This window comes from Ciconia boyciana, chromosome 15 (assembly GCF_034638445.1).
Source record: "Ciconia boyciana chromosome 15, ASM3463844v1, whole genome shotgun sequence".
NCBI classification, from domain to species: Eukaryota; Metazoa; Chordata; class Aves; order Ciconiiformes; family Ciconiidae; genus Ciconia; species Ciconia boyciana.
The window spans coordinates 11956091-11982960 of NC_132948.1; the positions used below are offsets into that span (position 1 = coordinate 11956091).

Here is a 26870-nt window from a genome sequence, read left to right on the forward strand (position 1 = left end):
CAAATTGCAGCAATTCTGTGATGCTGTATAAGCAGCTGAGTTGTTCCTGCAACTCCTGGAGAGTGGAAGGGAAAGGGAGGAGGAGGAGTCCTCAGAGAAGGGAGCTCTGCAGTGTTCAGCAGCAGCAGATCACCGTGCCACCACAACTGCCCTGCTGCCTTCCTCTGTTAATCGTAAATCCCCCAGACAGTCATTCTGACCATGCAGCATAGCCCTCCTGGTAGCTACGTGACGTAGCCCCGGCGTGGAACCCATGCATTAACGTCCCACAAAGAGCCTGCTGCTGAAGAGCAGCAGTTTGATGCTCCTTGTTGAACTGCCTAGTGTAAGATAATACGTGTCATCCATCCTTGCCAAGAGCTCAATAAACAGGTGAACTGAAGGACAGCAAACTGAATTTGTTCAGTATGGTAAATCAAACATGAACATTTCAACCCCTCTAGTGTTTATTAAATTATGTTTTTGTTATATGTGTTCATTCAGCAATTTGTGAATTATGTTGTTTTATCATAAACACATTTTACCAAAGTTCATCACATAGTGACCCTTCTCCAGAAGCATGTTCTGAATTAATTGTGCTGTCATAGAGCCAATGGCAACTGCAATATCATACATCAGATCTTCTTTTTCTAATATAGCCTCACAATATCCTTGAAACAGGTCTTGAGTTAGTTATTATATGGATGCATTTTTTTTCTTCTTATGGGTAGAAAAATTAGAAACACAATGATTTGTATAGTTGCCTTGTCAGTCAAAGCTGGGTTCTGGTCTTCAAGAATACCGGCCACTGGCCATTTCTCCAAATCCTGCACATTCACTGCCTCTGGAAATAAACTCCTGTGCCCTATAAAATGACGAGCATGAGTAAGTTCTCCACTGAGTTGATTTGAGGACTGATGTGAGAGCAAGAAACAGAGGGAACAATAATGGGAATTTTTCAGAATCCACCCTATTAGTGCTTTTACCACTTTATGTGCTCATTCATGAAACAATTTGGAGTGTTCAGCTTTTTTCTCTGCATTCAAACTTTTAAAATTATTTGTTACAGACATTCCTACAGATACAGGCAGTTTACATATGTTTCTTTTGATATGTGGACTTCGAAGAGTCAAAGACCCTCTGTATTTAGTAGATGTATTTTCAGGTAGGTACCTGCTCTTTGAATACCCTTGTTTTGTCCCTGGATTCAGATGCATTTCTTTTAATGTTCCTAAGTTTGGCATAAGCTGTTTTATTCATTGCAGAAAACTTCATAATATATTTACATTTAAAAAAAGAAATGTTCATGTAACCATTGATGTGTTCAACACATTATCTCTGTACTGCGTCTTTTCCATCCTGCTGGGAATTAAAATCCCATTAATATCAAAGCAATATTTGATGATTTCACTTGCTGGGAAAACTATTTTGCTGTTACCTACAATATTAATGGAAGACAAAAGAAGAGTTCACCTACTTCAAAATAACTTTTTTATCTTACTGTCCTGTGGCTGTTACACACATTTAACGTTACACACATTTGCATGTGTGCTAATTAATATCATTGAAGTTACAAGCAAATTTTACCACCCATCGTTATGGCTCAACACTGTAAACTAGGCTGAAGTTTCCTTGTTCTCACGTAGGTGGATGTTTTGCCAGGTTCTGTTTGTGTCTGTAAAAGGTTCAGATATTCCAAGTTGGAAATTTAACCTCCGCTATTCAGCTTACTTTTATAAGCCTTTACCACCTTCTAATGCTTAGTAACAAATGTGGTTTATTAAAGTCAAGTAACTGGTTTTGTTCTATTCTGGTATTGAAAGAGCAGCAGATTTCTCTTGTGCATATAACTGAGTATTAATTGTAATGGTTGTACTTGCTTCCACACGTTCCTTTACATAGGGAAAAATTAAAAAAATTTTGTCTTAGTGGCCAGAGTCACTGCATTATATAGAGCATTGCTCTCTTGAGATGATTCAAAATTAATATCTGAGCTTAGTTAAATAACCCTTGAATCATAAGAGATTGCATGAAGCAGAAATGCTAAATACTAACTTTCAGATATGCTAATCATTTGAATTCTGAGAAGTAATGTGAGGGCTGAGCATAAAATCTGGTACACATTCAGTCTTTTAAGTAGTGATACAATATTTGCCTAGTTCTTCTTTATTCATTCAGCTATTTACAATTATTTCAGAGAAAGAATTAAATTAAGTTAAAAATGAATAAAAGATGTTCCCCTTCTGTTTTAGATTGGCACAGAAAGGATCCCAGTGTCCATCTGGGCATAATTGGACCTGCAGTAAGTTGTTGTAATTTTTATTTTATTTGTATGTCTGTTCCTAAATACTTCCGTTTACTTGCATCTGAATATCACAATAATTCTTTCCAAACTGAACCTGAGTCAGAGGACTTCTACCTGTTACAGAGATAAGAAGGTACAAACCTAGGAGTTGTAAAGGCTGTTCACAACGGGTCTAAACTGTGGAAGTGGAAGCGATTCCAGTGCTCGGACTTCCAAAGTTCAGAGTCCTGTTATCAGCTAAAAGGCCTCCTCACTCAGCATGTGCTCTGCTTTTGCATTGCAAAAGGGAAAGCAGCTAAGAGGGTTTTTCCATGAGGATATGCACTGAGATAGCCCAACTCTATTCAGTTCGGTTTTTATTAATGCAAACTGTTATCAATAGCACTAAAATAGTTTACAGCAGCTGAATATTTGTTTTATTATACTGGGTTTTTTTGTTTAGAAGACTTGGGCTAGTTTTATGAAGGGCATTTGCAGCCAGATTACTATAATTTTATGTCTAGCTCAAGAACATGACTTGATAATGCTATTAATCTATTATGGTCTCTTACAACAAAACATTTAGTGTTTCATTTGACTACAGAAACAACTTCTGAAGATAAAAAGTATCAAAATATTTGGATTCTAATATTGACTTCTGTTTTTATACCTGTGGGATAGTACCAAATTTTTTAGAGAATCAGAAAGCACTAAAATGTGAACTCGTGCAAATAAAATATTGGAAATGCCTATTTCAATATGAATAAATTATAAATGAACCTATCAGATATTTTGAAAGGCAATAGTTGCCATCTAGAAGAATTTTTTTTAGCAGGTATTGTTAATGAGGATTTTTAATACTCTGAAGGTGATACCAGATGCTCATTATCCCTGTTCTTACATCCTTTATTCACGTGGAGGATTGCACCTTTGTTCCATTCCATTTAGATTTTGATGCCATTTCTGGTAGTCTCAATTCATACACAATTAACAGTTGTCAGCAGGTGCAAAGTGATGTTAGATTTCTGTCTGACACCAGACAGCAAGGACAGAGCTTGAGCTGACAAAATTGGTGAAGTCTGTTTCACATTTAGAATCTGAGTGCACTAAAGCCTGGCATACAGGTATCTGAGAGAGAAGGTGGGGTTGAATAAAATACGTAAAATCAGAAACTGAGTTGTTCTTATACGTCCACATCTCAGATTAAGCTTAGAGTTGGTATCATTCCTTCCAAGTAAATTATATGTATTTTAGTAAAAGTGCTGGCCAGTATTAATATGAGATTTAATTTTTTCCCCCTAAGTCATAAAGATCCTGTTTAACAAATTTGGAAGTTACAACTTCTAATTCTCTCTTTTCACAACAGGGTCAATCAGTTAAATGGCAGCTCTTCTGTGATTGCTAACTCTCTTCAGATAAAACGTACAGTTGGGTTGCTGTCCCAGAATGTTGTCATGAGTTTCTCAGCAATGGTTTGCTTTTCATGAAGCAGCAGCTTCTGAAAGAGTTTAAAATCAAAACTATCAGTCATTATTATGAAATAATCTTCTTCTAGTTGTGGAGAAAGGTTTGAAAATGTGGGCTTATGAAGCATGAAGATAAACAAGAAAAACTATTGAACCCTCCCAACTCCACCCCATCATTTTTAAGTCAAGTAGCATAATTTTTGAGGAAGTAACAAGACTGAACTTCTCTGAGGAGGGAAGCATGCACCACTTGAGCCAAGTCTGAGTCTGTTCTGAATGCTTAAAAGGGAGTAAAGGGTTGCATAAATTTTCTGCCAGTCCTTTCTTTCCTAACGGTCTCTTAAAACTTGGTGTTTGAGTATCCACCATTGTTTCCAGTTATTTCCACTCTGAGATGTCTGATTTCACCTGCAGAAACTGAGGCCTTTAGAAAGGAACCATCCATGAACATGTAAATGTTTTTATGATTTCTGTTAAGTACAGTGCTGAAAAACTGCAAAACCACAAAATGCACGGTTATTTTCAGAACCATGAGAGAAAGGTGAGCATTTCCCAATTTCTTAATCTAACCAGTGGAAAAGGTATGAGTAGGCAGCTGAAACAAACTCTTGCTGGTGCTGAAAGGGTACTAAAAGCTTCACTGTTTCATCTGGGTAATGTGTTCGTGTCCCTCTGTTAGTCTCATCTCTGATTCATCTTCACATGAACCTGAAAACTTGCAGGCAGTCTGTTTTATAAGAAAATAAATAAAATCTGAATGGGCAAATAAGAACTATTTTTCTATTTTCTCATTCAGTTTTGTTCTTTGTAAATTTTTGGGCATAGAATTTTATTTTTAAAAGCTGTTTTAACATTTTTTTTTGCATAGAATTTTATTTTTAAAAGCTGTTTTAACATTTTTTTTTCCTGCATTTTTTCCATGCTAATACACAAAATTATTTGGAAGTGAACTGGTGTGGAAGGCAAATCTAGAGCAGGTGTAATGAAGCTGTGCTTTAGAATCAAAAGATGCACTTGCTGCCTCCAGTGAGGATTTTAAACATTTTAGTCGTCTTTTTAAATTTGCTTCATTTTTTCATAAGCTAACATCTTTACAGTAAGCTACCAGAAATAACCCTGTGGCAGTGCATAGGCGGGATCAAGGACTGAACCTCCTTAAAACATTTAAAAATGTATTTCTCCCATAGTACTAAAATACTGCTAAGGGATGAAAATAAATCTCAGCTCTATTGGTACTTAGCTCTACTTTTCTTATTCATGTTACTTCTCAAACCACAAAATCTTAAGAAAATCAGTGCCGTTACCTGTGAAGCAAGTCATGTTTATTGTGAATATTTTAAAGAAGCACATTAAGATCATATTAATTAAGAATATAAAGAACAAAAGGCCCACACGCTCGTTTCAGCTTTGCTTGCATAAGATTATAACATTTTCCCTACATTTGCTATGCATGGTTGTCTCAAATGGTGCAATCTAAGTAAAGTTGCAGGATTGGGTCCTGTATAATGTAAAAATTTTAGCATTTACCTCCTCTTCCAGATTTCCTTTTGTTCATTTCTGTAATGAAATTTGAAATAGCTAATTTTCAGCAGCTCTATGTTCCAAGAATAGAAGCTTATGAAACTTTAAAAAAGGCCACAAAACTTGTGTCCAGCTGTTGGGTAACCTCTTGAAGCCTACTTTGTACTCTCTGCATAATTCTTAACCGTTCTTGTAGACAGTACAGAATATTGCTGTGTGTGTAATGATACTGTTTTTCATTGACAGCTATTTTTCATCTGTCCAACGTCTTTCCATGCCTATTGAGACAGTTTTAGTTGAATATCTGCCTCCACAGATGGAGGGACCTATCAGGTCATGTATCCCATCTATTTATAATGGATGGCTGTTACCTACTGTATGTTTTCTGGGCTAGTTCTAAAATGAAACAGCTGTTGACACAACTAAACTAAGCAATTGAGCAAATTCTTCCTCTCTGTATTGAATATGCTTGCAGATAGAGCTTTTCACTCTTGAGTACTCTGGGTGATATTCTGTCAGAACTTTAAATGTACTAAGACCTGCTTTTCCCTACAAAGTCTAGAGGGCCACAGTAGTCCCAGTGTTATAATGAAGATGTTTCTGGACCATTGCTTCTGTCTGAGTTAATTTTTATATGACAGGAATTTAATATAGTGTCTTTATAGAAGATTTCCTAGATTTTGATCATGGCAGGCCCTGTGCTTAACAGGCACCTTCATCTTTGTGCAGCGTTTGATCTGTGACTTTCTGGACTGTCAAACATGTCTCAGATGTTTCTTTGCCCGTCAGCAGAGTAGAACTTCCTGAATAGCACATCTGGTCCTGTTAGGTGTAGTTTCTTGCTATGTGCCCACTCCCCTTTCCATGTGTCATCTTATCTCATCTGCTCTGATAGCAACTATTCCTACAACGCAAGCTGCCTTCCTCTGATCTCTGCTAAATTGATGAAAGGTGCAGCTCTCTGAAGGCTCTTCCTCTGGATGGACGATTTTTTAACAAAAGATGATAGGTAGCTGATGATCATATTTGCCTGCCACAGTCACAGGTAAAAAAATAAAAAGTGGCAACAGTCTACCTGTGGAAGAACTGGATCATGGAAACATTTTGGGTGGAAGTAACATACTTTTCAGTAGCTTTTTCTGAGACTGTGCTAAGTTGCTAGGCATCCTGCCATAGTCAGTTGGCTTTGGAAGCATTCACATCTTTTAAGTGCATTTCCAACTTACTGAACAGCTTATGTTGTATCTAATTTCTGTTATATTGAGCCTGTGGTTAGATAACTGTGCCCCCTCAAGTTCCTAAATGTAGCTCAGGGGGATCACTTCGCTAAGTCATTGCTACACCCATCCTGAAAGTAATATTTTAACTCAATTCTCATATTCGGGCCAGGCTTCTTGGAATATCTACCAATAGAAGAACACAGCTTAAAGGATTGTTCTGTTTATGAGGCCACAGAAGTAGATGGGATAGAAATTAATATCATACAAATTTTATGAGTCACAGGCTGTAGTTTTTCTCATCCTTCTAAAGGTAGAAGAGCAAAAGACCATATCCCCCTGCTCATTAAATCACTTGCAAGTACTCCATTGATTTTAATGGAAACAGAGTATAGTTCCTCATGAAAGGAACTCAGCATCAAAATAGTACTTTGGGGAAAAAGCTGAAAAGATATTTACATAGAAATAGCAATTGTGAAGTTCAGTATGAAGTATCCAAGGAACCTGTGACATGACATACTGGTTTAGTGTATGGATCTGTATCATACTCTGTCGCCAGGATCAGGTAGTGCTTCAGGAAAGAGCACTTGATTTTCCCCCCTGCTGTTACCAAAAATACTTTCTTAAGCAGTTATGCAAGCCTTTTATTTCTTGCATTCGGTAGGAATTCCTTCCTTAGTGCAAGAGCGATTCACTTGAATCTTTTAATTTATGAAGCCCTCTTTTCATGAAATAATTAATCTTGTGTTCAAAGTACACAATCATAGTTATAAAATAAATTCTGACTGTTTTCCAAAAGAGTTTTCTAAAATGCTTTGTGAGTGTTCTCTATCTCATAATGTGAAAAAAAACCAAAATAAACCAAAATATTAACATGCTTAAAAAAAAAGCCATGTTGTTCCCAGTACTTACAACTGCTGCATGCTGTGCAAGCTATCATAAATTATTCTAATATAGTCAGTCAGCCTTAATAAAAAAAGTCTAGTTCTGTTCTTCATGTCTAGTTAAGGATTTCCAAGTTCTGTTTATTTCTTTTAATCATGTTAAATGAAAATAGCAGGCATAGTTAAACTTTGTAAATAAACCTGCTGGAGTTAATTGCCCAGCTTAGACAACTTTTTAATAACTCCAGCATGCCTTCACGTTAGACTATATTTTAGAATTTTGTGTTTATTAGTTTTCAAACAAATGTTTCTGTCAGTGCATAACGTCTATCTGACCGTCTGAGTTTACATGCAGATTGCCTCCTGTGTTAACTAAAGCCTGAAAAGTTCCTTTCCTTCCTCACAATGGTTACTCCATACATAAAGGGACGGGCAATTGCCTGGCACATCAGTGCCTTGTTCCTCACTTAGGCAGTAAGTTGTCAAATCGGTCATTTGAATCGTGTTAGCCTTATCAGAGTCATCTGAAAACAGTCATTCATGTTAAGTAGGTCTAGCTCTAATTAGAACCTGCAGCCAGAGGGATGTCAGGGGAGAAGAAATGGAACCTCCCCTTCTGACAGTAGCCCAAAGCTATGCTGCTTTAGAGTAGTCACTTAAAGGTTTAGAGTGCAGTAGTCAACTCACGCTGTGCTATCCTGTGCACTCCCCCCCCAGCTGGATAGTCCAAGTGTCAGTCACTCACGAGAGCGTTTGTCTGAAGAGTCAGATGTAACTACCAAGTCACAGATCTGTGGTATGATTTTAAAGCTCAGCACATTCATGCATTTCAATATTTAGTAAAAAATATGCTAAAATTTATTTTTCTTTTCTGGGTATTTCAAACATATGCTATAGTGCTAAGTAGTGTCATATACCTGTGTGTATATTCCTTTCTAGGTTGATCCACTTTTTACAAGTGAAGTTAAGGAAAAAGTTAAAAGGTAAGAAATTAATGTTAAGCCTTTTATCTGTTCCAGGTGAAAGCAGTTGGCTGACTAGTTTTTTAAATCATGTGTGTAAATGCTCTTTTGGATATACAAATGAACATACATGCACAGCTTTCTGTATGACTGACAAATGTGTACTGATTATTTGGCATGTAACATTCTCAGACTAGGTATTCTACGCATTTTAAATTTCAGAATAACCAGTAGATCTCTTCATGTTTTGCGTTAAATCACATCTAATTTAGTGTGACTTATATTTATTATTCTTTTGGGTCTTTTCATTCTTTCTTTCATCCTGGCCTCTGCAAGACTTTGCATGCTTGCTGTTGGTAGGTAAATGAGTAGATGGACAAGATAACCCTGTATAGCTTTTTTTCTGTCCCTAGTTTATATACTTCCAGATTGAAGGATTTTTTTGTGTGTCTGCAGAACCTAGAATTGTCTGACTTGAACAGAACAACCATATTATCTCTGATTGTTAATATCTGATAATAAAATCTGCATAAAAATATGTGGTTTGCAATTCCATTTTTGGAGCCAGAGATAGCATTTTTTGTTTCCTATCAGGTTATTAATGGGAAACATGGCTCCTGTAATCATGCATTTATATTCCAGTTGATATAGTTAGTTATCTCTACAGAAGCTGGATGTTACTGCACAATCAGAAAAGCAATGTTTAACAAAGTCTAGTTGACAGGGAGCTGGTCTTAATGTCAAATACACTTGTGTTTCCATCTGGCTTAGTGATCTCATGTTGAGGTTAAAGAGGCAGGAGCAGGCTCATCAAGTGGAGGAGATGCTGGCTTTTCAAGAATGATCACCAGTCTTAAAGATCTCATTCACTTAATCTGAGACTGAACACCTAATTACCCTATTTTTCCACCCTTCACCCTTGATTTGATTGACCTTCATTAATCTGAGGAAGATGAGGACAGTAGAAATGTAACTCTTCAGAACCAAAGAGTGCTTATAATGAAAGAGGAAGCAGAAGAGATCTTTCAGAACCACATTCCATCCCCAAAAGCCAGCATCTGAAAAGTCGGCATCTCCTGCAGTTGACCATTCTGATGATAGCGCTCCATTTCCCTAAGTATTTAAACTGTGTGTTTTTCATAAATCTCTGCGTGCATCCTCCCTATATTACACAAATTCTTTAAGGGAAAATTGCACCCCTATCCATTGAACTCAGCTCCTTCATTTAGGAGACTGATTGTGGTTAACAGAGCATGGTGTTAAGTGATCAACTATAAAACTTCAGAACAACAGACAATGAAGTGGGAGATAGCAATGTATACTGTATTGAGTTTATAACTGCATTTACAGATAGAAAGCTAACGAAAACATGGTAAAGCGGCTTGCCCAAGGGCAAGCTATTGTTAGCATCAGAACCATGCCTGAGTTGCTCTGGACACCTTCCATCATTGCCCTAAGTTTTAGGAAGGATTGTTAGAGCACATTCATAGGAGGTGTCCTATTCGTGTGCATTTTATTTCTAGGGCACCCGGAGTACATTTATTACAGGAGATGCCACAAGATGATCTTCATGCTGCTATGAAAAGGTGCTTTGCTGTGGTGAACAGCTCCATTTCAGAGGGGATGTCTGCTGCAATCCTGGAGGTAATTGCATCTTAGCGGTAAGGTTTTTCAGTGAGGTTACAGTGAATCTGAAATTGCCTTTTATCACTGGAAATGTGTGTCAACATTTTATGTCCATGTTTCAAAGCTAGTAAAGACCAAACTAAAATATTTCTTTTTGCAAGTGTTAGTAATTAAAGTTTTCTTCCCTTGAACTGACAGTTGTTTATGCCTTGTCTATTTATTTTTTAAAAGACAGAATGTAATTTTATCAATTCTGTTAAATTAACAATACAGACCTGAGATATAAGAATCATTCTGATTTACTGGGGTTGTCACTATTCTTGATTCAACATCCACTTCCTTATAATGTTGCTAGAATAGACTTTCATTTATTTTTACATCCTTTCAAAAAGCAATCTAAGAGCTGTATTTGGTTATTTAATTCTGAAATTATTAATGAATGAATGACACGCTCAGTTATTTCTTTTGCCCTCAGTGTTGAAAATTAATAACCAGGCTTATTTCATACCTGTCAAAGTAGGGCGCTGCTTAGTATCAAATGCTTTCTAGGAAAAAAATAAATGTGCTTAAAGTGGAAGTTCTTTGGGCAGACGCCTTTTACTATTACTTTTTTTTTTGGTGACTGCTGAATGTTGATTCGTGATGACCTCAGAAAATCACAGAAACTATTACATGATTTGTATTAATGAATCTCCTATTTCTGTTTCTAATGAATAATCACATGTTGCATTTCCAGCATGCTTTTCTTCCACACACCTGAAAGCCCTTCATAAGTAAGAAATAAGTGAGCATTGTAAGAATTATGGAAGTTAGGTGATGGTAAGATAGCAAATGTGTATTTCCTTTCTAAAATGCCAGTGCTCAGGGGTGGAAGCAGATGCTGTTTCACAGCAACAATACTCTATAAACAACAATTACTACAGACTGTGACATTTCCAAACTTATCAGTGTGGCAGGCTAGACAAATTTTGTATGTTTGGTAGTTGAGATGAAATGTAGTGTACCAACACAGTACACAGCCACAACTAAGTCAGTGACTCAGAGAAGTAAAAGTTAAGTAACTGTCACCTTCTCCTCACCAGTTACATGTTCCCATCAGGACTACTCACATAACAGTTGACGAAAAAACAATCTGATTTATTTCCTGAGAGTGTCAGTGAGTTAGAGAAGTGGGGAAGAAAGGGGGAAAAAAGCAAACCAGAAAGACTGTTAAGAGACACAGCATCTGCAACAGAAGTGCAAGTGTGCTTGGCCTGATACAAATTGCTATGCAAACTCGGGACTGATGGGACAATTGGTATAGTTTTCCCCAAAATTTTCCCATCAGATTTGAGCAGTTAAAAGGCACTTCCCTTAGCTTTTATCAGGAGAGGGAGCAATCCTGTAAGTTCAGTGTCTTAACAAATATGTGGTAACTCAAAGGAAGAAGGTAATGCCAGGTTACTTCAGACATAATGTTGAGCCTGTTTCAGGAATTACTGATTTTTGCTCTCTTCTTTTGAAGTTGCAATTCTGACAAGTTTTGAATCTGTTAACTATAAGACTAAATCAACAAGGAAAGTTTTTATTTGAGCTCTCCTCTGTGTGGCTGAACTATTCAATTATCCTATCAGGGCTATTAAATAGTCAAATACCACCTCTAGTGGAAAGCTGTTCCTTTAAGTTTCCACTACACAGTGATGTTGAGTAATTTATTCCCATTTCATACCCAGACCTGTCAGAAAAAAAAAAACCAAAAAACAAACCCTCCAACAACTGTTCTTCTCACTGAAAATTACTACACAAACAGAATAGTAAATACTTCCTGTTATATTTCTCTTCTTTCTCTGAGAATTACAAGACTAGTCTGGCAAAAGAGCATTCTATGCAGGATGTCTTTATATACACTTGCAATGTTAGCTTCCTCCATTTTGTTGTTTTTCTTACATGCGAAAAATATATATAATAGGATGAATCATCAAGAAGTATTTATTTTAATTTTTCATGCTGAATTTATTTATAGATATATGTATTTTTTTACATATATAGTAGATTAGTTAGAATTACTTTTTTATCTTACCTGTAGCTGTTCATACCATGTCCTAGGCTAGTCTTATGATTGATACATTTAATTCTACTGAAGACACTACCTTTGCTAAAAAGAAAGTTAATCAAGATTTAATCTACCTTTAAGTCTTAATCTGAGTTTAACAGCTAAACATGCTAAAATAAACTAGCAATTGACCATAGCGGAAAAATTAAATTCTCTCTTCTAAGTGCAAGACTTGACCTATAGTAGGCTGTTAGCTATTTCCTTGTACTTTTTCATGGTAACTTTATCATAAAGAGAAGAGAAAAAGATCCTGCTTTCCTTTCTTCTGTTATTACATTGGTGGAATAATGTCAAACGTAATAGTCAGGTTTGGTTTGTGTTCATGCATAATCATGTGTTGAAGATAAAATGCAATTTCAAATATTCTGAAGTGGAATATTTCCTCCTGGAAAACCTATAACCATAGGTGTAACCCACTTCTTTTCACCAGCCTCAGTCCTATATTGCCTTGTTGTTGAATAGTGGAGGAAGGACGGCTTAATCTCTGAACTGATAACTCATAACTTGGAGTTTATTATGGAAGTCATGTAACGGGGATAAAAAGAGCTGGCATGCTTTCAGAAGTCTGAGCATGCTAGTTCAGGTGCATATTGGTTACAAGCAAATGAGTTACCAATTACAGGTGCAAACTGAAATCTTGCATCGTAGGAAGGACAGTCCAATAGGCATGGCACAGGGGTTGTGAGACAACAGCTCCGGTCCCATCTGAGTCAGGATTTTCTACAGGCAGAATCAGGTCTTTAGTTATCTCTTGAGAAACAATCTGACACTTTCACTTTTTAGTACCTCAGACCTGTTCAGTACCTCAGAATTCTTCTTCTAAAGTTATAAGGGTTTTGGTATTGTATGTCTCTTTACTAGACAGTTGTACGGTGGGATTTGATGACATGGTTATAAAATACCCTAGTGTAAAAATGTCTCTCAGAGGAAGTGTCAATCTGATAAAGTCAAGTCCCTGCTTGAGATGGCCAGCAGTAGGAAGGACCATCTGTTAAGATCCTGTTAAATTAATAAGGCAGAAAACTATGTATAAAAATCTTTTGGTCCTAGGCTGGAGATAACATCTTGCTTGAATTTGGAAATGCAGCTTTCATTCTCTTGAAAGTTCAAAATTTAACAAGGTCATGAATCTGTAAACAGTATTTTTAGTATGAGATAAATATATAATAGATAAATGAGATAAATATATAATCATATATATTTCAACCTGCCTTAAGGTATGAAAGAACTAGAAACCATAACTAATTACTTTGTCATCTGGTACTGCTATCTCAGAGATTTTGCCTAACAACTGATCTATTTTTTTGTTTGGCATTTGAAGAAGAGAAAACAAGCATTATAGCAAGCATTTAAAATACATCTCTTCCGCAGAAAACTCAGGAGTTCTGCATGTTCCTGGGCATGTGATGGTGAAAAAGGCACTACTACTGGAAAATTTTACATGTTCTCTGTATATAGTTGGTAAGAAAAAGGTTTTGACTCCAGCACCATTTCATCAGAGTACTTTTTCTGTGCTCTCAAGAGTATTCCAACTGTTGTAAAAATCATTAGATTGTTATGCTTTTACCAAAAAAAAGCCAATTAAAAAAAATCATCATAGAAAAGGAAGATGGCCAGATTCTGTTCTGCTGTAGGGCAAAATCCAGTCTTAGACAACATGTGAAGTACAGGCCTAGTAGTTTGGAATATAAGCCACAGCAAACTATAAAAATAAAAAAATAAAAATGAAGGGGTGTTGTAGAACAGTAAAATTGAAGAGGGACCAACAAAAAGATGTGTAGGCTAGGAGGAAGAAAATGAGGGACAATCCAGAAGACAAAATAGTAAATAAAACCTCTATTTACTCTATAAGCCTTATACTGCTAGTTAGAAATGCTTATTGTGTAACATGCTTCCAAAGCTGAAATTTACACCCTGCATCCTTCTGAAATAGCATTAAAACACAGTTGCAGTCAGAATAATGTAACAAAACAGATGGCCAATGGACTAAAATGTTATTTTATGCTATTATTTGTGGAACCTAGGTCAGTAAATTATACATATTTTCAACAATGCAAATTATTCTTTTTACTGCTTAAAAATAGACTAAGTATCTAAATTAAATTCTAAGCTACTTCATGCAGTAATTATTTACAGCCCAGTCCATTTGTTTAAGGCTAGCTGGTATAAAGCCAGCCCCTCATCTTATGTATTTGGCCATCTGTTCTGTGTTTCAGTAGCTATAATTCATTGGTACCGATGTGCTTTGGGACCCCAAAGTTTTTTATGTAGCAGTTACTGCCCTCCAACTCTATGAGATAGAACAAATGTCTTTCCCTTTAGAGTTCAGAAATTATGGAAAATTAAATATAAACTCAGTGATCAACTTCAACGAGTCATCAACTATGTAGCATTCAGAAACAGAAGTGAATGAACATATCTTGTGACCATTTTTTTTAAAATGTGCGCTACAGTTCAGTCTAAACTGCAGTACAGCAATATTGTGCCAGCCTAAGCAATCACACCGTTAGGTGCAGTCCAACACAGAACTGCCACAGGGCACTCACGTATTTGATGGTCACTATCCATGTGCAGCCCAACAGCACAGTGTCCACTATTCACTGCATCTGACGTGCTCGAATCCAAACTCCTCTCTGTCTTGCAGGTAACTATTGTGGGGATAGTGGCACTTCCAACCATCAGTCCGGGTGTGGTAGTGCTGTGTTTTGTGTGTTTTCTTCTTTCATTCTTTCTTTCTTTCTTTTTTTTAATGGTGCTCTTTCCCTTGAACGTACAATCGCTTGTTTGGAAAGTAGCCAGACCTGAAATACTCTTACAGTTTTGGTTTTTTTAGAAGGAGAAATACAGAGAGGTGAGGAGAGGGCCTTAGGCAGGTGACAGTGAACGCTGCCACACTTCACTGCCACTATCAAGTTCTTGATTTTCAGTTCAGAAGTTCAAGTAAAATATCTTCATTCCCTGTTCATTGAACATGTTTGAATGAAATCAACAGCCAGCAGACTGAACACAAGGGCATTTAAGCCTATCAACAGGAAGGGCTGAAAAAGAGCTGAATCAGAAATTCTGTCTCTCTTTGAGATGCTGGTGCTTCTGTGGGAACCCCGTGTTAGGTCTATAGTTGGGTAATTAGAGCCAAAATCAACTTCCTCGGCCTGCAGGTTCAAAACCTGTCAGGCAGAGTAGGGCACTGGTGTCTCTTGTTTCCTCAGTGAACTTTGAAGTTCTATGAACTTTGCTTTACTGATAAGTAGATACTGTCATCATATGTTTTTGTAAACCTACCTTTGGAAAACAGATTTGTTTTGTTTACCAGTGAAGTCAGAGCAAATGACAAAACAATTTGTGGATGACCAAAAACTGTATTTCCTCTCACCAAAATTACTTTTTTTTTAATTTTAAAATAAGTTGTATCTCAACAACTTTATTTGGTTGTTGTATCTGGTCTGTAGTTTTTACATTTCTCATTTATTTATTCTGGTTTGTGTTCACTTCATTAATCTATTTATCTGAATTACCTCCAGCTGATCCAGTAGTTTCTGATACAAAATGTAGAACAGGTTATTTCATTACGGGCTGTCATTATTTTTAGAGCTAACTGCTGCAAAGCAGATGTTCATGCCAGAAAGACTATGGAATTTCTTTGTCCAGAGTAAATTAATCTGCAGTGGTGATTTAAACAGGGTTTCTCTTGGATATTTTAAGCTATTAAGACATGTTGCTAAGTCACAGCAGTCCCTCACTGTTCAAAACAGAATTGGTTCTGTACGTTATCAGCCAGGGTGTTTTTGTCTTCAGTTTTGTCCGAACTATAAAAAGCATGTTTTTTTCCTTGGAGTTTTGTTTTCTTGCTATGTAGACTGAAGCAAAATTGCTCCCCATCCGGGAGTGTAATGACAGTAATTAAAAATGCTTTCAATCTGAAGTGACAGGGAATCAGTATGAAACAGATTGAAGATTTGGGGGAGTGAATTTCCTTCTCTTATTTGACACTATGATAATTGTACAATATGAGTTTTTCTGGTTTTACAGTCAGTGCATCTCAAAACTTCCAAATTCATCAATAGTAATTAAAATTTCAGATCAGGATATGCATGAGTAACAGAGTTGAGTGGCCAGGGTTTGCACACCAGTTACTTCAAAATCTAAGCTGTGTTTTTAAAAAAGTTGCCAGGCGTTAGGTCTCTTGGAAATTATTTACTAGCTTTGAACGGATGCTGTGCTGCGTCTCTGCTCCTGATTCTGCAGGCAACCTGAAATGCTATGGTGTTGAGACCCCAAACTTCCTTTCCTTTTTTTATGTATATATATACATGCACACATACATATACATACAAATAAATGAATAAATAAATCAAGCAACCAGCCCATAATTTATGTGGAATCAAATCCTACTTCTTCAGATGTATTCCTTGGTCTCTGAGGAGTCCCATACCAATAGCTTTGTAGATAATGTTTTGAAAGCATAATGTGTTCTGAAAGCATAACCTTTTCTCTCCCCTCCTTGGTATAGTTCAGTCGGAAGCTGCATCACTGCATACTCCCCTGCATTCCCTGAATGCTCAAAGTCCAAGACAGGCTATAGTAACAGATGCTGTCAAAAGAAAAACTCCTTCCGGAGTCCTATATGACCAGTAGGAATCAGAACGGAGGAGGAGCCAAGTGATTTCCACAGTCACCTTCACTGTTGTTGAACTGCCCACATCTCTCCAGTTCTGCACGTTGTAGAAAATCTGTGAAAAAATGTTTTTTAATGGAACAAGAACAGATACCTTGTTAGGGAGAACTGGCTTTTTGTGCTATGAACTAATCTTCTAATCTGTGCACAATAACAGTAGGAGTTACAGTGACAACCTTTGATCTGAACCTTAGTTTTATCCTCTTCAAGCCTGCCATATGTCAGGAGCTTCCAGTCAGAAACAAACTGCATACTTTGAGGTGGAAAAGAATAAAGGATGAAACAGCTATCCGTTGACTTTCTGGATTGATTGCTTCTGATAATATGTTCCAAGCTACAAGACTAACAAATATAAAGCATATATATATGTATGACAAAATATAAACAAAATATTTCCGAGAAGTTCCATATAGGACATCACCTTAGACATGGTGTTTTTCAACTAAAAAGTTGGAGAGATGGGAAAGAATTTTGGTTTGTTGTTTCTGCTTTTCATTTTAAAATTGTTGTCATTAACATCTCAAAATCCCTGAATCCTGATAAACTGTTGTTTCCTTTCTCTACATTCCTGCAGGCAATGGATTTAGATATTCCAGTGCTGGCAAGGAACATTCCTGGCAATGCAGCAATAATAAAACATAAGGAAACAGGACTGCTATTTTCAGATCCCCAGGTAAGAAAACAACAAATCCTTAGACCTTTCCCTTCCAAAAGTTAGGTTCATTTTCCATTACATGCTTCTGTCTGTTTGGAAACTTGGCTTTTACTTTCAGCAGTTTTTCTCAGGTTCTCCTAAACCTCTAGGTGTTAGACTGCCTTTCTTGAAGCTCTGCTCTTGTCTCACATTCACTTTGCAGTTCACTAAACTTTTACTAGGTGTCAGCCTTGCTGAATGTTTGTCTAGCCTGTGCTGCTTTAGAGCCTGCCATCTGAATGGGGCTCGGTTCTCATCAACCTGTTGCAGTGTAGTTTTGAAGATTCCATAAGCAAACCCTGGAAGAGATGCTATGCATATGTCGCATTTCCCTTCAAGTACTGACTGAAATATGAGCTCATATTAGACAAGCAGTAGCTAACCGAAAGAGAACTATGAGCCTGAAGTTTTAGATAATACCTTATCTATAATTTGTAGCAGTAAGTGTTAATATAAAGCATTATTAGGTCCAAGATATTGCTCAGTCAGAAAATAATTAATGACTAAAATTAAGCAAAGTGTTAGAATGGAGTTTCTGTGAAGATAAGCAAGAGTGGGGAGAGAGGGAACACTACCCATATTTAAATGCTGGAAATTTTCATTTCAGTATATTTTCCTGCATTATGGCTTTGCTTTTACATATTTGTATAAGTTGTGGAAGGTGACTTTCAGACACAGATTCCATTAGTGTTTTTATCCAACTCAAGATTTAAAAAACCCTACTAGAATAGTCCATTTGAGAATTTTGCAAAGTAGAAAATTTATCATATTTATTTATTTTGTGGAATGTGTGATTAATGCAGCCTATTAAGTTGTGTTTCAGGAAGGTGAGTTTTCTCTGTTAGTTTTGGAGGCTTTTTAAATAGAAAAATTCTTGCAGCTCATGTTTGTTTGTTGTTTTTTTTTTCCCTCTGGAATATTCAATGTTTCCAATGGTTTCTACAACAAAGTTTCTTTGTTAACTTCTGGAATTTATTTTGTTCCTGGAATTTATTTGAAAGTATTCCCTCTTCTTGCAATATCCCTTGGAAATGGGGTACTTCCAGGCTAGCAGAGGCTGAGATGTAAAGCTATTTATAAAATTATTTGTACATGTATTCCCTGCAAAAAGCCCATTGACTTTCATATGCTTCTTCAAAACTTCAAGGATATATGATCATGTTGAACACTCAGACTGATGGCTCTCCTGATACTAATTCTGATACATTCTGTTGTTTCCCTTAACATGCCGGTTATATTTGGCTTGGAATTCAAATGCATTATTCATACCAGAGACCCAATTAACTTCATCATACATCCTTGTAAGAAGCCTCTTCTGTGATCTCCAAGCATCTGACATTCCAAGTGTTTATTTGGAATTCAAGATCAATTAAAAATATGCTATATATTTCCTCACTTAAAGGAAAGTGCAATTTTAAGCACAGAAGTAGTCTCAGTGACATCAGTGACTCGGTACAAATGGCTAAGGACTTTCTTTTGTATCAGAACTAGAGTCACAGGCTGTAAATATGTCTAGAATGCTATAATCTTAGTTTATAGAAACCCCTTCTATCTGACCTCCCTTCTCTGCAACACGCTGTGCCAAAGATCAGAAACCCCCCTATTCTGCTGCTGCTCATTGACCCCCTTTTTGCTGTTATTCTATCTCAGTAGTACGCACCATCTCTTTTGAGTAAAGATGGTAACTTGCATTACCATATTTGCTATCATACTCCTAGGTGATATTTGTACCGGAATCACTAATGTTTGTGCAGTTACCCTATCTTAGAAAGGAAAGTAATATCCCTGCTTTCTCTGTAAAACAGCAATTGTATCTCATTTAATAAAAGCCCTTTTATACTTTCATTGGTGTCAAATAATGTATAAACTATCAAAGTTTGCAGATGAGTCAGGAAAATACTTGTTTGCAGGCTAATAATCTAATCCCACTGCGGAGTTGTTGAAAAACTTCGTTCTTGCAGAGAGGAGCTCAGAATGCCAATCATCATCACTCATGGTTTCAAAAATAAAGTAACCATTTACTCTTGTTCCTTATCTCCCCAAGCCATATCGAATAGAGTTTTTAAACCACTGTACACAGTCTATCAGAGGTTGAGAGTTATATGAGATCAAAGAAATGTGATTAAGTTAGAACACTTAGTTTCAAGATATTCCTCACATTTTTTATTATTGGAAGAAGGAATAGTCTGCCCATGGCACTTTGAATATTGCCTTAGAAGATTCAGTCTGACAACAGGGATGGGAAAACATATATTCTGGCAAGAAGTTTTCTGGTTTTTTGTTACTCTGATTATGTTGACATCTTAAGTATCTGGTAAACTATTTTCTGCTGTAACCTCGATTGCAGCAGGTTAGTTCGAGAAGATGCTTTTAATCATACAGAGAGATTAGTATTGTATTCAGGTGCTTGGGAAAGTCTGTCTCTGTCTTGAAGAATCTGGGCCACCAAAGATTTTTGCGAAAATGTCAAAGACATTTTCATTGCTAAGTTTAGTGGATCCTATCTGGTTGTGATGATGCAGACTGTATCATAGGTCAAGAGTAGAAAGCATTGCTTATTTTCAAGGTGTTACTGATCTGGGGAGGGAAAGCTTTACAATACGGTTAGCTTAGATATGAGCAATTGTGTCTGCTCTGTGGACTATCTTATCTTTTGAAAGCTAAATTAGAGGGATAGAGATTGACCGTTACACAATGAGAATCATTTTAAATTGTCAATGCTGTTGATTTTCTTCTTTTATTCTTGCTGAAAGTGAGCTTTTGTGGCTTACAGAAAGTAGGAAATTTTGTGCGTAATTGGAGTCATCATTAACCATTTGCACATAGGCTGAAGCTTCATTACTGGAAGTAGCAAAAGCCTTGCCAATCACTGAAGACAATACTCAGGTGGAAGCAGTTAACGTAAATGTGAAAGCTATGAAACGTTTTGCCCTTGATACTACATCATCTGTGCACATTACTTTCAAATCATGGTTTGATCCTGCCACTACTTGGATTTACAAGTTTATGGAATATTTGCCACTGAGTTAATGGGACCTGAAATAAACAAATAAGTGAGAGATAAGAATAGCCAGCGGCTTTTGGGCAATAAATAACGCAAAAGCATGTTACAAGGGAAGACGCAAAGACTTATTCAGCATCCTACGTTTCAAAATTATATGTTCAGCATATGTAAAAGCTCACAGAAGAAGGTAAATAAATTCAAAGCCAATAAGAGAGAGGCCAAGCATAAACAGAGTTTGAGAGAGAGTGGGACCTGGAAAGACTACTGTTAGCAGAGACAACTTTTGAAGTGGTAAGAGGGAAACGCAGCTCAGCTGAGTACAGGCAGCAATACATTGAAGGTACATTGGTCTCCTCTGCCAAACATGGGTCAATGCCATTTCTATCAGGGCTTCAGGCTAGAATATAGCCAAAGTTTTTAGACCGTTGAACCTTCACACTGAATAGACTAATTTGCAGTTTTTGGCAGTGCCAGCAATCACTGTTTGTACTCCCCTAGAAATACTGGCCTGTTGCCCTGTGAACTACACAGATGTGCCAGCTAACTTCTGAGCTTTGCCTGCCACTAGGTAGATCTGTCACTATTCTGAATTTACATCTGGCATTTGCCTTCCCTGGGGTGATTCTCTGTTGTTTAAGAATCATGTTCTTTTATCTGCTGAAGCTGATATGAAATGGTTTAATTGCAGACTTACTTTCATTATATAAATAATATATTAAGCATGCATCTTATTTTCATTATGCTTATGCGTGAGCTGCGGCACCGGTGTAGTTCTCATGGTAATTGAAGGAATATTCATTCTTTTTACTCCGTGCACTCATTTTCTAGCTTTATCTCCCAGATACCTGTATTTCTGGGTCTCTGCAAAATATTATACAGACTTTCTTTTAGGTACTATATAAAGAAGCTGACATTTTCTTTAAAGATGATTGGTCAATTTAGCAGGATAAAAGTGTATTATGGATGTTGCTGTTGAAAAATGCCTGTGTTTGAAGTGAAGTACTACCCATAAAAAGGGCACCTGTAATACCAGTTCTGGATGTACATAAGGTGGTCTTGTCCCCTGCTTTTTCTGGGTTGTGGCTAACTACTGAGGTTCAACTTTTACAGTGGTTTTCTGTCACATATGTAGTAATTATACCCATTTCTGTATGTGAACAAAAGGCCTGTTAGAAATACGGATGTCCCCCAAGTAGTGAGATAGCATGCATATCACCTCCTTCATTTTGGCTGCTGAAGTGCATACCCTTATGGTTGATAATTGAAAAGTAATTTGTGAATCTTGCTCCTCTTTCACCAGAAGTGAAGCTTAGTTCACATCTACAACAAAATATGAGAGTGCACAAATATTTGTGCAAATATCACTTGCACAAATACTTACAGCATAACAGCTGATAAAGAGACATGTTATCACACCATAAGTAGGTTGTATATCATGGGCTTCTAGAAAAGAAAAACGAAATGCTCGATTTTCTGAAAGAGCTCTGAATGTCTGTGTTCTGCAAGCGGGAGCCCATGCTTCAGACTTACCACGAAACTACAACTGAAATGCAAGTCAGCTGGAGTTAAGGGAGGCACCTGAAAAATGAAGTTACCACTATCTAAAGCTGAGCATCCAAAACTGAAAAGAAGCTAGGCTCGAAGAGTATGAGGCAAAATCCAGATAAGTCATAGTGAATCTTCCCATTGGTTTCCAGTCAGATTGCAGGTGACTTGTAGGTGGTCACATTTGATTAGCAGAAGAAGTAGGGATAAAGCTGAGAAGTCCATATTCTCTGTCTCCTGGTATTTTTCCATTTGCTATTTCTCCCTCCTACAGTTTCTCAACTTTCATGCTTTGGACTCAGTTTGGCATTTTCCTGAAATTATCCCCAGCATTAAGTATTGTAACTATGAATAAGGATCTCATTTCTTCTACCATTTACATGTTTCCAAGTTTTTGTCCTCTATATCCACATTTTAAAAGAATGCTAATAGGACTACCTGTCAAGAAATGTTACATTGCTGCTTCTGTTCTTAGGTAATTTACATAAATTATTTTTAAACATTACTTTAAATAAAATCCTCCACAGGAGCATAAAATTAAAGTTGGAATGTAGTTCAGTGTGAACAGTATTTATTACTGTGATTATACAGGCAATTGGATGAAGCCAGCATAAGTCATGTAAGACACTCCCACCTTCCCTGTTCTGTATTCTTGGCAGATAGGGAGGAAGGAAAAGAACGTGTCTCTGAAGTTGGAGTCATTGGCCGTATCTGCAGTGCCTGATAGATGCAGCCGCAGGGTACTCTCTAGACCAGACTCACCTATCTTCTTTAGGGACAGTCTCACAAGCAGTCAGGAAACACCCTCTTCAAACCACATGGGTCCCAAGTAAGGAACTGAATACACTAGATAAATGGGCCCATGCCTGAATGCAAGGTAGTTGTGGATGGAAAGCAGGCTGGATGCGAAGCATGTGGCCCTCATGGCTATTCCAGAGGCCACTCTTTCAGTGCTGTGTGGACAGAGCAAAGATTACAAGCAGTACTGATTTTATGTAAAATAAGAGGTCATTGATATGCATGTATGAAAATCATCTTATTCTATTACCTAGTTACAAACCTTTCCAACAGAACTGATGTGCATCTCTGACTATTTAAATTTCGTGGCAGTGATGCATATATTGATAGTTTGTCTTGTCAGTGAGAGTCAAAGCAGTGATTATAACACGTTCAATGTGATTTCACATATCAGTGTTTCCCAGGGGTCACATTATAGTTATGTATTATGCATAGCCATCACTTGCATTACAACAGCAACATTGATTCTGTGGTAACCAAAGATTTTATATCTGTGTATGTATTTATATACACTGTGTACTTAGGTTTTCAAGTATAGTTTGCTAGTTAACCTAGTGTTGATATGAACTCTGGTCTTATTTGTGGTATTTCCTTTCATAGCTGACAGATTGTGTAAATAATATATCTCCTTCTGCCATCCTTTTTTTGTCCCCCATGTCCCTATGCACTGATCTTCACTACCAATTGTGTAGTAATGTATTATCTTAATTTTCCATTGACACAATAGCTATCCACTTTTCTGAGCTGAACCAAGACACTATTTTGCAAAGATCTGAGTACATTTATAATCAAGCTGAAGTATTGGAAGTTGTCTCTTGATAGAAAATTAGACCAGCTGCTCAGAATAGATTAGTTCAGACATCAAATCTCCTTTCACACGTTTGAAGTTCACAATTTCTCTTCCCTACAACTAAATTAGAGTGGCAGAGGAGCAGGCAAAGGAATAGTTGTAATCTGCAAGGTCTAGTGTTCTGCCCAGTAAAGTTAAAGGAAATTCATATATGGCTTTTTTGCAGAGCTTGTTGAGCTAACACTGACCTGGGCTAACTGCCCAGATGCATCTACTCCAGAAGAGCTTGTCGCTGCATGCCTGCTCTTATCTTTATACTGTGACTATATTTATGTAGTGAGTTTTTTAGTTTTACCATCAAATTAACTAAAGATGTCACAGTAACAATGAGATACAAGTTTAGCTGAGCTGAGATCAAACAATCTGATGCCAGCTGTCCTCCATGCAGGAAACCAGGCGAATTATTCCATTTATAACCAGCCTGGTTTTCTAACACTTGGGTAGGCAAACAATTTTTGTGTCATTAAATTTGTTGCCCATATTTGCCCTAACGGTCTTCAGATTGTCTTTGATTTTAAATGTCTTAGTTGGTGGGCTGCATAAAATAATATATAAAATAATTATTTACTGATCATTGTTTATGAATAAACTGTAGTACTTGGCCTTGAAAAATGACTTTGAACAGCTTCATATATTGGCTCAGAGTTGAAGTGCTTTACTGAAATCAAGATACGGGTACAAGCTATTTCAGTATCATTAGAACTTCAAGGAACTTTTAACTTATTATTTTCTTTATCTTTTCTAGGAGTTTGTTGTGCTGTCCAAGAGTTTGATGAATGACCCCATTATGGAAAGAGAAATTGTAGCAAGGGCCAAAGACTATGTGAAGAAACATCATTCATGGGAAAGTGAAAGAAAAGCCTATCAGAATCTTGTCCTCAGACTCCAGTGAACTGCAAGACTACAGCTGATACCCAGCAGTCTGTGTAGAGCACTTTAATGATGGATATGTAATTAGATTTGGGTTTCTCTTGGTTTCTTTTTAGAAGAGATAGTAAGACATGCATTATTATTCTATTCAAACATACCAACATCACAGGAGTTGCCTGCTACTTCAAACTATCAAATTTATCTAATTCAGCACACTGTCTGTAGTGTACCAATTCATCACAGACTAGTATCATTTTGTAAGATCACATAGGAGAAATATACTCCTTGAGCAGACACAAAATTTTTGTTGTTATAAGGCCTCAAAGGGAGGATGATTTCTTGTGCACAGTGGAGCACTCCAGCACACGGAGCTTACATCAAATGTTCTGATCGTGTTGCATCCTAACCAAACTGCAGTGGCAGTTTTCTTTCCAGTTACACCAATCTGAATGTATTCAGGTACATGTGACATGCACATACCTGTTCATAAAGCCAAGATTAATTATATATACAGAGTATAAAATTATTAAGATGGAAGCTTTCTTAAGACTGAAAGATCAACGTCTATTGACTGCATAATGATCAGGGGGCCAAAAAGCAAATGGAGTGTTGATGCTTGGGTAAAGTGAGGGGTATAGGGCATGTTTTGTACTGCCCTCTAAGTACCTGAATTGCTTTCAGATAAGCTGTTATGGCCAAACAGTCCTGTGCCAGACCCATTTTCTCTTGGGTCCTGGGACTAGAGCAGGAAGGTTGGCACAGCACCTGACAGCCGTACATGGCTTCACATTCCAGAACTGCACAGTGCTGCCCGCAGCAGCAAGACGTGCTTGCAGACAAAGATGATTTGTTACATAAACTACCTCTCAGTTTGCCAGTTTCTTTGATACCTCTGTGATTTACCTATTTACTAAAAGATTTATGAGAGCTGTAAAAAGAGGTGAAGCGGGGGGGGGGTGGGGGGGGGAGGTATTTTCAATTTACTATGAATTTTGGTACTGTTTGTTCTCATTTGTGGCTTTCAGGGTATATTGTAATATACTGCAGCAGGCTGTTTTAAAGTCAGACTTATCTGTGCTTGAAGTCCATAATAATCATTCCTGCCAGCCCAGTGATTATGGACATATCTTTGAATCCATAATTGGTCATCAAAGGACTTATATTTATAGGAAAAAAGAGGGTCATATTTTTAACTACTTGTTATTGGGAAACTCTGCTTTGTATAGGCTTGATCCTGCTCCCATGAGAACCAGTGACAAATTTTCTATTGATTTGAATGGTTGTTCTATCAGACTTTTCTTTGTAATAATGAAGTTCACTCTGTATTTTGGGCTTTCCTCTTTATTTTCGATGTTTTGCAACTGTTGGGACAGTAAACAGGAAAGTAATTTGAATGTCGTATATTGACTTCTCCAAAACTTCCCCCCCCCCTTTTATTGTAATGGGCTTCTGCTCAGCATTGCCTTCGATAACACAATCCCCAAGGGCAAAACTGGCCTGATTTCAAACACAAGAATTGCTACGCTCCCTTTTGAGCACATTTTTTCCTTAATATTCCTGGTGTGTCCTTTGACATGCTGGGATGTAAGTTCATCTGCACTATTTCTCAGTTTGAAAGCCACCAGCCAACATCTACCACTGAATTTCTAAATCTGCAACTGAATCAGCCTGTTGGGTTTTCCGTGCTCTCTCAGGAGGAACCATATTTCTTTGGACATCTCCGTTACCAGTGAGTAGTGAGGCCTCTCGTGGGTTTGCAGTGTCTCTTTTGGCCACAGCAAACTATATACTAAAGGACGGACCCCTAGAACATGGATTTTTAGCATGATGTATGTGGTATGGGACCTTTATAGGCAATAGAAAAAAAAAGACCATTTATAGCTAACTAACTGAGCCAACTGCAGGAAGTCCTGATCTTCTCAAAACATCTCACAGATCTCTTCTGCTGGTGTATCTCTGATAATCTGCTTGTTTGGCTTTGATCCTTAGACCTCCTCCCACCCCCCTTCCTATAGTATTGGTTGACTTCTGAGAAATACAGATTATTAAAAACAAATAAACAAATACATAATGTGGGATGGAAGTCTAAGCATTGAGCTAATGGTAAATGATTAGTAATAGTAGTGATTAGAAAGTTTTTTTCTAAAGCGTGATATATTTATTACCAAGCTTCAAGCAACTAAATAAATTGATCTGGAATTTACGCTATTTCCAGCAAAACAAAACATGTTCAAGTGAGAAATTCTGCTACACCCTCAGAATGTAATTAACATATGATTTTTCAGGCTGTATTTAATCTATAAATATGAAATCTGCATCTGGGAAACAGCATGCTCATTTGCATGTGATAACCATACCAGAAGCACAAACAACCCTTCTGCAATATATGCATTAAGAAAAAAA

The 26870-nt window shown here is 37.1% G+C and overlaps 1 protein-coding gene across 3 annotated transcripts in view; it reads left to right on the top strand.

Annotated features, from left to right (window-relative positions):
* GLT1D1 (glycosyltransferase 1 domain containing 1) overlaps positions 1-25404 on the top strand; it is a 64517-nt gene extending 39113 nt beyond the window's left edge. For all 3 annotated transcript variants that reach the window (XM_072879618.1, XM_072879617.1, XM_072879616.1), the window contains 6 exons: positions 1049-1144; positions 2232-2281; positions 8291-8334; positions 9837-9957; positions 17281-17379; positions 24343-25404. In XM_072879618.1, coding sequence (XP_072735719.1) covers positions 1049-1144; positions 2232-2281; positions 8291-8334; positions 9837-9957; positions 17281-17379; positions 24343-24489 — 557 coding nt within the window. In that variant the 3' untranslated portion in view covers positions 24490-25404. The remainder of the gene's footprint in view (positions 1-1048; positions 1145-2231; positions 2282-8290; positions 8335-9836; positions 9958-17280; positions 17380-24342) is intronic.
* Positions 25405-26870: the final 1466 nt, after the last annotated feature.